The 13,177-nt window shown below is 46.0% G+C and overlaps 1 protein-coding gene across 1 annotated transcript; it reads left to right on the top strand.

Moving 5' to 3' along the window:
* Positions 1 to 460: 460 nt before the first annotated feature.
* On the top strand, positions 461 to 3,603 carry zbtb25 (zinc finger and BTB domain containing 25; the record flags this gene model as incomplete). Its single annotated transcript, XM_083934636.1, has 3 exons — positions 461 to 537; positions 1,538 to 1,711; positions 2,388 to 3,603. Exons 2-3 carry the CDS (start codon positions 1,539 to 1,541, stop codon positions 3,601 to 3,603), a joined length of 1,389 nt encoding a protein of 462 aa, XP_083790762.1. The 5' UTR covers positions 461 to 537; position 1,538.
* Between the last annotated feature and the right edge of the window lie 9,574 nt (positions 3,604 to 13,177).

Here is a 13,177-nt window from a genome sequence, read left to right as displayed (position 1 = left end):
CCTGGTTCTTTGGGTCCTGACCTGGTTCTGGTTCTTTGGGTCCTGACCTGGACCTGGTTCTGTGGGTCCTGACCTGGACCTGGTTCTTTGGGTCCTGACCTGGACCTGGTTCTTTGGGTCCTGACCTGGACCTGGTTCTGTGGGTCCTGACCTGGACCTGGTTCTGTGGGTCCTGACCTGGACCTGGTTCTTTGGGTCCTGACCTGGACCTGGTTCTGTGGGTCCTGACCCAGCTTTCAGGACCCCAGGTGAGGGGAGGAACCAGAGCTTTCTTCCTCATTAAAGGTGAAAAACAACATTTTTAAATGAATGAATTCATTTTATATTGATTATTAATTTATTTAATATTATTATTGATCATTAATCACTTTTATTTATTTATTTTTATTATTGATCTCGTGCTATCTCTGGGTGACAGTCGGATGACGTCATCAGCCCCTTTGACCCCTCCTCTCGCGAGACTTGCCGCGGCTCTCTGCGAGATCCTCGGCAGCAACAAATCGGCTCCAGAGAAGAAGAATCTGCGGCTTCATCCAGGTAGGACCGCGGGCGGCGCGCGTGACCGCCGCACGCACGCACACAGGCCGCTGTGTGTGTGGAAGCGGACGGGCGTGTGCACGCGCCTGTAGTGCGTGCGCGTGTGCAGGTGCATGAGGAGGTGCGTGTGAATGAGACAGAGGAGGATGAGGAGGCTGCAGCCTCACGGGCGCGAGCGACAGCACGTGCACGCGCGGAGCTGGGGAACTGGGTTACGTGGACGTGCGGGTGACCGGCTTCCGGTTTGGATCAGCGTGCGCGCGCACGTGTGTTAGGTGACCTTCACTGAGGTCAGAGGTCACGGACAGACCGGGTCATAACTCATTAATATGTGTGTGTCTGTGTGTGTGTGTGTGTGTGTGTGTGTGTGTGTGTGTGTGTGTGTGTGTGTCTGTGTGTGTGTGTGTCTGTGTGTGTGTGTGTGTGTCTGTGTGTCTGTGTGTGTGTGTGTCTGTGTGTGTCTGTGTGTGTGTCTGTTATGGTCTCTCTCTCCCCCCTCCCCCCTGTCTCCCCCCTGCAGCATGGAGGTCTCCCCCCACAGCCTCTTCCTGCTGTAGTGATGGTCTCTCCCCCCCTGTCTCCCCCCTGCAGCATGGAGGTCTCCCCCCACAGCCTCTTCCTGCTGTAGTGATGCTCTCTCTCCCCCCCTCTCCCCCCCTGTCTCCCCCCTGCAGCATGGAGGTCTCCCCCCACAGCCTCTTCCTGCTGTAGTGATGCTCTCTCTCCCCCCTGTCTCCCCCCTGTCTCCCCCCTGCAGCATGGAGGTCTCCCCCCACAGCCTCTTCCTGCTGTAGTGATGGTCTCTCCCCCCCCCCTCCCCCCCTGTCTCCCCCCTGCAGCATGGAGGTCTCCCCCCACAGCCTCTTCCTGCTGTAGTGATGCTCTCTCTCCCCCCCCCTCCCCCCTGTCTCCCCCCTGCAGCATGGAGGTCTCCCCCCACAGCCTCTTCCTGCTGTAGTGATGGTCTCTCTCCCCTCTCCCCCCTGTCTCCCCCCTGCAGCATGGAGGTCTCCCCCCACAGCCTCTTCCTGCTGCAGCAGCTGAACGTTCAGAGGGAGTTTGGGTTTTTGTGCGACTGCACCGTCGCCATCGGAAACGTCTACTTCAAAGCGCACAGAGCCGTGCTCGCCGCCTTCTCCAACTACTTCAAGATGATCTTCATCCACCAGTCCAGGTGGGCCCCCCAGACCAGGACCAGGACCGGGGTCAGGACCAGGGTCAGGACCAGGGTCAGGACCGGGGTCAGGACCAGGACCAGGACCAGGGTCAGGACCAGGACCAGGACTAGGGTCAGGACCGGGGTCAGGACCGGGGTCAGGACCAGGACCAGGACCGGGGTCAGGACCGGGGTCAGGACCAGGGTCAGGGCCAGGGTCAGGACCAGGGTCAGGACCAGGGTCAGGACCAGGGTCAGGACCAGGGTCAGGACCGGGGTCAGGACCAGGGTCAGGGCCAGGGTCAGGACCAGGACCAGGACCAGGGTCAGGACCGGGGTCAGGACCAGGGTCAGGGTCAGGACCAGGGTCAGGACCAGGACCAGGACCAGGGCCAGGACCAGGACCAGGACCAGGACCAGGACCAGGACCAGGACCGGGGTCAGGACCGGGGTCAGGGTCAGGACCGGGGTCAGGACCAGGACCACACATGACCAGACCATGACCAGTACCAGGGTCAGGACCGGGGTCAGGACCGGGGTCAGGACCGGGGTTAGGGTCAAACCAGGGCTAGAGCCAGACCAGGACCGGGGTCAGGGTCAGGGCAAAGAGTTCTGTTTATTAAATTGTTGTTTACTGTTGTTGTTGTTTACTGTTGTTGTTGTTGTTGTTTACTGTTGTTGTTGTCGTCCTCAGCGAGTGCATAAAGATCCAGCCCACAGACATCCAGCCGGACGTCTTCAGTTACCTGCTGCACGTCATGTACACGGGGCTGTGCCCGCAGCAGCCCGTGGACCCGGCCCGGCTGCAGGACGGCCTCAAGTTCCTGCACGCCCACCAGCTGGGACGCACGCCGGGCGAGGGCGCCGCCGACGCCGCCGCTGCCGACACGGTGCGGATGTCCAACCTGTACGGCATCCAGATCTCCTCCCAGCTGGCCAACAAGGAGGCGGCCGGAGCCCCCGAGACCGGCGCCGTGTCCCGCGGGGCCCCCGAGGACGGGCGCTCCTCCGGCCGGGGGGGGCGGGCCCGCTCCCAGCTGTCCCTCGCCGTTGGACTGGAGGGGATCCCGTCGGACCGCCAGGCCTCGGCGCTCCGCAACGTCTGCTCCGTGGCGTCCGGAGACGACTCGTACATCTCGACTCGCATCAAGCAGGAGCGTGTGGAGGAGGAGGAGGAGGGGGAGGGGGAGGGGGAGGACGGCGAGGAGGGGCGGGGGGCGCGGTCTCCGTCCCGGGGCAGCAGTCCCAGTCAGAGCCTCCCGTTCAGGGACCGGGCGCTGGTCCTGCTGTGTCCCCGCTGCGGCGAGCGCTGCTCGTCCCCCGAGGACCTGCGGGAGCACCTGTTCAGCCACGCCCTCGACCCCGCCCGCCTCATGGAGGGGCTGTCGCAGGGCGCCGAGCTGGACGCCGGCGTGGAGGAGGGGCCGGCGGGGGCCCAGGAGCAGCTGGACGCCGGGTGTCTGGAGGAGGCGTTGAGACAGAGTCAGGCGCTCGCCAACCAGCTGGCTGCAGAGCTGAGGAGGAGCCGGGGGGGAGGAGGGGGGGGCAGCCCCGCCGCCGCCACCGCCACCGCCACCGCCACCGCCCCCCACTCTCGCAAACGTAAGATCGCCTGCGCCGTCTGCAGCCTGCGCTTCTCCCACAAGAGCCAGCTGCAGGAGCACATGTACACGCACACGGGCAAACCGTCACGCTACCACCGCTACAACCGCCTGTGCAGCCAGCTCTTCCAGGCCTCCGCCCACTTCTGCGAGGGCGCCGTGGAGCCCGGGGGAGGGGGCGGGGCCGCTTCCGGCGCCACAGCGCTCTCTGAGGAGGCCAACAGGGACACTCAGGACAACGGCAGCTCCTGCTACTCCCTGGACTCTGAGATCTCCCAGGAGAGCGCGGACGGCGTCCCCGTGGAGTGACGGCGTCCCCGTGGAGTGACGGCGTCCCCGTGGCGCTGTCACCTGTGCAGATGCAGGACTTTAGGTTTCGTGAACTCTGTGAATGTGACGTGTTTGTGACGGACGACAAAAGTGGAACTGTTGAATCCGGATCTTCCAAAGTCCCAGCCGACAGCGAACGCCTCACGAGGGGCAGCAGCTCCAGCCTCTGGTCCTGGATCAGGTCTCAGGGGCACCAGCTCCAGCCTCTGATCCTGGATCAGGTCTCAGGGGCAGCAGCTCCAGCCTCTGATCCTGGATCAGGTCTCAGGGGCAGCAGCTCCAGCCTCTGATCCTGGATCAGGTCGCAGGCGTAAGGAGGCCACCCTCTGGTCCACCGGGGTCAACTCGTTTTGCTCTTAAACGTTTTTGTGGACGAATAAAAAACAAGCGTTGCCACGGAAACAAGAGGACCTTTAAATGTCACAGTGTGGTCGTGTCGTTTGAGTTTGAGACGTTTTATTGTGAAAAGTCGCAGCAGTGCCTTCCTGTGAGAAAGAGGCTCGATGACAATCGACGACGGTCACCAGCGTTTTCTAAAGACGCTTTTCCAGAACCAGAGAACTGAGAGCGACAACAACAACAACAACAACAACAACAACGGCAACAACAACAACAACATCAACAACAACAACAACAACAACGGCAACAACAGCAACAACAACAGCAGCAACAACAACAGCAACAACATCAACAACAACAATAACAACAACAGCAACAACAATAATTCTGCTGGAACACGTAAAAGAAAACTTCCTTTTTCTGGATGTTTCTTTAAGAGCTGTGACGATTTTATTTTGAAAGGGTCTCAAGTGTTTTTCCTCTGCTGGCGTCATGTTGATGACGAGTTCAGGTGCTCCAGATTATTCTGGATTATCCTGGATTATTCTGGATTATTCTGGATTATTCTGGATTATCCTGGATTATTCTGGATTATTCTGGATTATTCTGGATTATTCTGGATTATTCTGGATTATCCTGGATTATTCTGGATTATCCTGGATTATTCTGGATTATCCTGGATTATTCTGGATTATCCTGGATTATTCTGGATTATCCTGGATTATTCTGGATTATCCTGGATTATTCTGGATTATTCTGCATTATTCTGGATTATCCTGGATTATTCTGGATTATCCTGGATTATCCTGGATTATTCTGCATTATCCTGGATTATTCTGGATTATCCTGGATTATTCTGGATTATCCTGGATTATTCTGGATTATTCTGCATTATTCTGGATTATCCTGGATTATTCTGGATTATCCTGGATTATTCTGGATTATCCTGGATTATCCTGGATTATTCTGGATTATCCTGGATTATCCTGGATTATTCTGCATTATCCTGGATTATTCTGGATTATTCTGGATTATCCTGGATTATTCTGGATTATCCTGGATTATTCTGGATTATCCTGGATTATCCTGGATTATTCTGCATTATCCTGGATTATTCTGGATTATCCTGGATTATCCTGGATTATCCTGGATTATTGAATGTCCGACAGTCGTGACGTCGTCTTTTGTTTCTGTAAAAAAAGGAAGTTTGTGTTTTTGTACGAAGACGAAACAATAAAGTTCTGATGTTTTCAAAGAACTGGAATTCTTTCATCGTTTCACTGCTGACCGTTAAATTAGACCACTAAAGGAGACCGTTAAGTTTAGACACTAAAGGAGACGGTTAAGTTTAGTCACTAAAGGAGACGGTTAAGTTTAGTCACTAAAGGTGACGGTTAAGTTTAGTCTCTAAAGGAGACGGTTAAGTTTAGTCACTAAAGGAGACGGTTAAGTTTAGTCACTAAAGGAGACGGTTAAGTTTAGTCTCTAAAGGAGACGGTTAAGTTTAGTCACTAAAAGGAGACGGTTAAGTTTAGTCTCTAAAGGAGACGGTTAAGTTTAGTCTCTAAAGGAGACGGTTAAGTTTAGTCACTAAAAGGAGACGGTTAAGTTTAGTCTCTAAAGGAGACGGTTAAGTGTAGACACTAAAGGAGACGGTTAAGTTTAGTCACTAAAGGAGACGGTTAAGTTTAGTCTCTAAAGGAGACGGTTAAGTTTAGTCACTAAAGGAGACGGTTAAGTTTAGTCTCTAAAGGAGACGGTTAAGTTTAGTCTCTAAAGGAGACGGTTAAGTTTAGTCTCTAAAGGAGACGGTTAAGTTTAGACACTAAAGGAGACGGTTAAGTTTAGTCTCTAAAGGAGACGGTTAAGTTTAGTCACTAAAGGAGACGGTTAAGTTTAGTCTCTAAAGGAGACGGTTAAGTTTAGTCACTAAAGGTGACGGTTAAGTTTAGTCTCTAAAGGAGACGGTTAAGTTTAGTCTCTAAAGGAGACGGTTAAGTTTAGTCTCTAAAGGTGACGGTTAAGTTTAGTCTCTAAAGGAGACGGTTAAGTTTAGTCACTAAAGGAGACGGTTAAGTTTAGTCTCTAAAGGAGACGGTTAAGTTTAGTCACTAAAGGAGACGGTTAAGTTTAGTCACTAAAGGAGACGGTTAAGTTTAGTCACTAAAGGAGACGGTTAAGTTTAGTCTCTAAAGGAGACGGTTAAGTTTAGTCTCTAAAGGAGACGGTTAAGTTTAGACACTAAAGGAGACGGTTAAGTTTAGTCTCTAAAGGAGACGGTTAAGTTTAGTCACTAAAGGAGACGGTTAAGTTTAGTCTCTAAAGGAGACGGTTAAGTTTAGTCTCTAAAGGAGACGGTTAAGTTTAGTCACTAAAGGTGACGGTTAAGTTTAGTCTCTAAAGGAGACGGTTAAGTTTAGACACTAAAGGAGACGGTTAAGTTTAGTCTCTAAAGGTGACGGTTAAGTTTAGTCTCTAAAGGAGACGGTTAAGTTTAGTCACTAAAGGAGACGGTTAAGTTTAGTCTAAAGGTGACGGTTAAGTTTAGTCTCTAAAGGAGACGGTTAAGTTTAGTCACTAAAGGAGACGGTTAAGTTTAGTCACTAAAGGTGACGGTTAAGTTTAGTCTCTAAAGGAGACGGTTAAGTTTAGTCACTAAAGGAGACGGTTAAGTTTAGTCTCTAAAGGAGACGGTTAAGTTTAGTCTCTAAAGGAGACGGTTAAGTTTAGTCACTAAAAGGAGACGGTTAAGTTTAGTCTCTAAAGGAGACGGTTAAGTGTAGACACTAAAGGAGACGGTTAAGTTTAGTCACTAAAGGAGACGGTTAAGTTTAGTCTCTAAAGGTGACGGTTAAGTTTAGTCTCTAAAGGAGACGGTTAAGTTTAGTCACTAAAGGAGACGGTTAAGTTTAGTCTCTAAAGGAGACGGTTAAGTTTAGTCACTAAAGGAGACGGTTAAGTTTAGTCTCTAAAGGAGACGGTTAAGTTTAGTCACTAAAGGAGACGGTTAAGTTTAGTCACTAAAGGAGACGGTTAAGTTTAGTCTCTAAAGGAGACGGTTAAGTTTAGTCACTAAAGGAGACGGTTAAGTTTAGTCTCTAAAGGAGACGGTTAAGTTTAGACACTAAAGGAGACGGTTAAGTTTAGTCTCTAAAGGAGACGGTTAAGTTTAGTCACTAAAGGAGACGGTTAAGTTTAGTCTCTAAAGGAGACGGTTAAGTTTAGTCTCTAAAGGAGACGGTTAAGTTTAGTCACTAAAGGTGACGGTTAAGTTTAGTCTCTAAAGGAGACGGTTAAGTTTAGACACTAAAGGAGACGGTTAAGTTTAGTCTCTAAAGGTGACGGTTAAGTTTAGTCTCTAAAGGAGACGGTTAAGTTTAGTCACTAAAGGAGACGGTTAAGTTTAGTCTAAAGGTGACGGTTAAGTTTAGTCTCTAAAGGAGACGGTTAAGTTTAGTCACTAAAGGAGACGGTTAAGTTTAGTCTCTAAAGGAGACGGTTAAGTTTAGTCACTAAAGGAGACCGTTAAGTTTAGTCACTAAAGGAGACCGTTAAGTTTAGTCTCTAAAGGAGACGGTTAAGTTTAGTCACTAAAGGAGACGGTTAAGTTTAGACACTAAAGGAGACGGTTAAGTTTAGTCTCTAAAGGAGACGGTTAAGTTTAGACACTAAAGGAGACGGTTAAGTTTAGTCTCTAAAGGAGACGGTTAAGTTTAGTCTCTAAAGGAGACGGTTAAGTTTAGTCACTAAAGGAGACGGTTAAGTTTAGACACTAAAGGAGACGGTTAAGTTTAGTCACTAAAGGAGACGGTTAAGTTTAGACACTAAAGGAGACGGTTAAGTTTAGACACTAAAGGAGACGGTTAAGTTTAGTCACTAAAGGAGACGGTTAAGTTTAGTCACTAAAGGAGACGGTTAAGTTTAGTCACTAAAGGAGACGGTTAAGTTTAGTCTCTAAAGGAGACGGTTAAGTTTAGTCACTAAAGGAGACGGTTAAGTTTAGTCACTAAAGGAGACGGTTAAGTTTAGTCTCTAAAGGAGACGGTTAAGTTTAGTCACTAAAGGAGACGGTTAAGTTTAGTCTCTAAAGGAGACGGTTAAGTTTAGTCACTAAAGGAGACGGTTAAGTTTAGACACTAAAGGTGACGGTTAAGTTTAGTCTCTAAAGGAGACGGTTAAGTTTAGACACTAAAGGAGACGGTTAAGTTTAGTCTCTAAAGGTGACGGTTAAGTTTAGTCTCTAAAGGAGACGGTTAAGTTTAGTCACTAAAGGAGACGGTTAAGTTTAGTCTAAAGGTGACGGTTAAGTTTAGTCTCTAAAGGAGACGGTTAAGTTTAGTCACTAAAGGAGACGGTTAAGTTTAGTCTCTAAAGGAGACGGTTAAGTTTAGTCACTAAAGGAGACCGTTAAGTTTAGTCACTAAAGGAGACGGTTAAGTTTAGTCTCTAAAGGAGACGGTTAAGTTTAGTCACTAAAGGAGACGGTTAAGTTTAGTCACTAAAGGAGACGGTTAAGTTTAGACACTAAAGGAGACGGTTAAGTTTAGTCACTAAAGGAGACGGTTAAGTTTAGTCACTAAAGGAGACGGTTAAGTTTAGTCTCTAAAGGAGACGGTTAAGTTTAGTCACTAAAGGAGACGGTTAAGTTTAGACACTAAAGGAGACGGTTAAGTTTAGTCACTAAAGGAGACGGTTAAGTTTAGTCTCTAAAGGAGACGGTTAAGTTTAGACACTAAAGGAGACGGTTAAGTTTAGTCACTAAAGGAGACGGTTAAGTTTAGTCACTAAAGGAGACGGTTAAGTTTAGTCACTAAAGGAGACGGTTAAGTTTAGTCACTAAAGGAGACGGTTAAGTTTAGTCACTAAAGGAGACGGTTAAGTTTAGTCACTAAAGGAGACGGTTAAGTTTAGTCTCTAAAGGAGACGGTTAAGTTTAGTCACTAAAGGAGACGGTTAAGTTTAGACTAAAGGAGACGGTTAAGTTTAGTCACTAAAGGAGACGGTTAAGTTTAGACACTAAAGGAGACGGTTAAGTTTAGTCACTAAAGGAGACGGTTAAGTTTAGTCTCTAAAGGAGACGGTTAAGTTTAGTCACTAAAGGAGACGGTTAAGTTTAGTCACTAAAGGAGACGGTTAAGTTTAGTCTCTAAAGGAGACGGTTAAGTTTAGACACTAAAGGAGACGGTTAAGTTTAGTCTCTAAAGGAGACGGTTAAGTTTAGTCACTAAAGGAGACGGTTAAGTTTAGTCTCTAAAGGAGACGGTTAAGTTTAGACACTAAAGGAGACGGTTAAGTTTAGTCTCTAAAGGAGACGGTTAAGTTTAGTCACTAAAGGAGACGGTTAAGTTTAGTCTCTAAAGGAGACGGTTAAGTTTAGTCTCTAAAGGAGACGGTTAAGTTTAGTCACTAAAGGAGACGGTTAAGTTTAGACACTAAAGGAGACGGTTAAGTTTAGTCACTAAAGGAGACGGTTAAGTTTAGTCACTAAAGGAGACGGTTAAGTTTAGTCTCTAAAGGAGACGGTTAAGTTTAGACACTAAAGGAGACGGTTAAGTTTAGTCACTAAAGGAGACGGTTAAGTTTAGACACTAAAGGAGACGGTTAAGTTTAGTCTCTAAAGGAGACGGTTAAGTTTAGTCTCTAAAGGAGACGGTTAAGTTTAGACACTAAAGGAGACGGTTAAGTTTAGTCTCTAAAGGAGACGGTTAAGTTTAGTCACTAAAGGAGACGGTTAAGTTTAGTCTCTAAAGGAGACGGTTAAGTTTAGTCTCTAAAGGAGACGGTTAAGTTTAGTCACTAAAGGAGACGGTTAAGTTTAGTCTCTAAAGGAGACGGTTAAGTTTAGTCTCTAAAGGAGACGGTTAAGTTTAGACACTAAAGGAGACGGTTAAGTTTAGTCTCTAAAGGAGACGGTTAAGTTTAGTCTCTAAAGGAGACGGTTAAGTTTAGTCTCTAAAGGAGACGGTTAAGTTTAGTCTCTAAAGGAGACGGTTAAGTTTAGACACTAAAGGAGACGGTTAAGTTTAGTCTCTAAAGGAGACGGTTAAGTTTAGACACTAAAGGAGACGGTTAAGTTTAGACACTAAAGGAGACGGTTAAGTTTAGTCACTAAAGGAGACGGTTAAGTTCAGTCACTAAAGGAGACGGTTAAGTTTAGTCTCTAAAGGAGACGGTTAAGTTTAGTCACTAAAGGAGACGGTTAAGTTTAGTCTCTAAAGGAGACGGTTAAGTTTAGTCTCTAAAGGAGACGGTTAAGTTTAGTCTCTAAAGGAGACGGTTAAGTTTAGTCTCTAAAGGAGACGGTTAAGTTTAGACACTAAAGGAGACCGTTAAGTTTAGTCACTAAAGGAGACGGTTAAGTTTAGTCACTAAAGGAGACGGTTAAGTTTAGTCACTAAAGGAGACGGTTAAGTTTAGTCTCTAAAGGAGACGGTTAAGTTTAGACACTAAAGGAGACCGTTAAGTTTAGTCACTAAAGGAGACGGTTAAGTTTAGTCACTAAAGGAGACGGTTAAGTTTAGTCTCTAAAGGAGACGGTTAAGTTTAGTCTCTAAAGGAGACGGTTAAGTTTAGTCACTAAAGGAGACGGTTAAGTTTAGTCTAAAGGTGACGGTTAAGTTTAGTCTCTAAAGGAGACGGTTAAGTTTAGTCACTAAAGGAGACGGTTAAGTTTAGTCTCTAAAGGAGACGGTTAAGTTTAGTCACTAAAGGAGACCGTTAAGTTTAGTCACTAAAGGAGACGGTTAAGTTTAGTCTCTAAAGGAGACGGTTAAGTTTAGTCACTAAAGGAGACGGTTAAGTTTAGTCACTAAAGGAGACGGTTAAGTTTAGACACTAAAGGAGACGGTTAAGTTTAGTCACTAAAGGAGACGGTTAAGTTTAGTCACTAAAGGAGACGGTTAAGTTTAGTCTCTAAAGGAGACGGTTAAGTTTAGTCACTAAAGGAGACGGTTAAGTTTAGACACTAAAGGAGACGGTTAAGTTTAGTCACTAAAGGAGACGGTTAAGTTTAGTCTCTAAAGGAGACGGTTAAGTTTAGACACTAAAGGAGACGGTTAAGTTTAGTCACTAAAGGAGACGGTTAAGTTTAGTCACTAAAGGAGACGGTTAAGTTTAGTCACTAAAGGAGACGGTTAAGTTTAGTCACTAAAGGAGACGGTTAAGTTTAGTCACTAAAGGAGACGGTTAAGTTTAGTCACTAAAGGAGACGGTTAAGTTTAGTCTCTAAAGGAGACGGTTAAGTTTAGTCACTAAAGGAGACGGTTAAGTTTAGACTAAAGGAGACGGTTAAGTTTAGTCACTAAAGGAGACGGTTAAGTTTAGACACTAAAGGAGACGGTTAAGTTTAGTCACTAAAGGAGACGGTTAAGTTTAGTCTCTAAAGGAGACGGTTAAGTTTAGTCACTAAAGGAGACGGTTAAGTTTAGTCACTAAAGGAGACGGTTAAGTTTAGTCTCTAAAGGAGACGGTTAAGTTTAGACACTAAAGGAGACGGTTAAGTTTAGTCTCTAAAGGAGACGGTTAAGTTTAGTCACTAAAGGAGACGGTTAAGTTTAGTCTCTAAAGGAGACGGTTAAGTTTAGACACTAAAGGAGACGGTTAAGTTTAGTCTCTAAAGGAGACGGTTAAGTTTAGTCACTAAAGGAGACGGTTAAGTTTAGTCTCTAAAGGAGACGGTTAAGTTTAGTCTCTAAAGGAGACGGTTAAGTTTAGTCACTAAAGGAGACGGTTAAGTTTAGACACTAAAGGAGACGGTTAAGTTTAGTCACTAAAGGAGACGGTTAAGTTTAGTCACTAAAGGAGACGGTTAAGTTTAGTCTCTAAAGGAGACGGTTAAGTTTAGACACTAAAGGAGACGGTTAAGTTTAGTCACTAAAGGAGACGGTTAAGTTTAGACACTAAAGGAGACGGTTAAGTTTAGTCTCTAAAGGAGACGGTTAAGTTTAGTCTCTAAAGGAGACGGTTAAGTTTAGACACTAAAGGAGACGGTTAAGTTTAGTCTCTAAAGGAGACGGTTAAGTTTAGTCACTAAAGGAGACGGTTAAGTTTAGTCTCTAAAGGAGACGGTTAAGTTTAGTCTCTAAAGGAGACGGTTAAGTTTAGTCACTAAAGGAGACGGTTAAGTTTAGTCTCTAAAGGAGACGGTTAAGTTTAGTCTCTAAAGGAGACGGTTAAGTTTAGACACTAAAGGAGACGGTTAAGTTTAGTCTCTAAAGGAGACGGTTAAGTTTAGTCTCTAAAGGAGACGGTTAAGTTTAGTCTCTAAAGGAGACGGTTAAGTTTAGTCTCTAAAGGAGACGGTTAAGTTTAGACACTAAAGGAGACGGTTAAGTTTAGTCTCTAAAGGAGACGGTTAAGTTTAGACACTAAAGGAGACGGTTAAGTTTAGACACTAAAGGAGACGGTTAAGTTTAGTCACTAAAGGAGACGGTTAAGTTCAGTCACTAAAGGAGACGGTTAAGTTTAGTCTCTAAAGGAGACGGTTAAGTTTAGTCACTAAAGGAGACGGTTAAGTTTAGTCTCTAAAGGAGACGGTTAAGTTTAGTCTCTAAAGGAGACGGTTAAGTTTAGTCTCTAAAGGAGACGGTTAAGTTTAGTCTCTAAAGGAGACGGTTAAGTTTAGACACTAAAGGAGACCGTTAAGTTTAGTCACTAAAGGAGACGGTTAAGTTTAGTCACTAAAGGAGACGGTTAAGTTTAGTCACTAAAGGAGACGGTTAAGTTTAGTCTCTAAAGGAGACGGTTAAGTTTAGACACTAAAGGAGACCGTTAAGTTTAGTCACTAAAGGAGACGGTTAAGTTTAGTCACTAAAGGAGACGGTTAAGTTTAGTCTCTAAAGGAGACGGTTAAGTTTAGTCTCTAAAGGAGACGGTTAAGTTTAGTCTCTAAAGGAGACGGTTAAGTTTAGACAACTAAAGGAGACGGTTAAGTTTAGTCTCTAAAGGAGACGGTTAAGTTTAGTCACTAAAGGAGACGGTTAAGTTTAGTCACTAAAGGAGACGGTTAAGTTTAGTCTCTAAAGGAGACGGTTAAGTTTAGTCACTAAAGGAGACGGTTAAGTTTAGTCTCTAAAGGAGACGGTTAAGTTTAGTCTCTAAAGGTGACGGTTAAGTTTAGTCTCTAAAGGAGACGGTTAAGTTTAGTCACTAAAGGAGACGGTTAAGTTTAGTCTCTAAAGGAGACGGTTAAGTGACCGTTAAGTTTATAAATAAC

The sequence above is a fragment of the Echiichthys vipera genome, assembly GCF_963691815.1.
Source record: "Echiichthys vipera genome assembly, chromosome: 19".
Lineage (NCBI taxonomy): Eukaryota > Metazoa > Chordata > Actinopteri > Perciformes > Trachinidae > Echiichthys > Echiichthys vipera.
The sequence above is the reverse complement of the archived record's forward strand: the minus strand, read 5'-3'. Positions and strand labels throughout refer to the sequence as shown.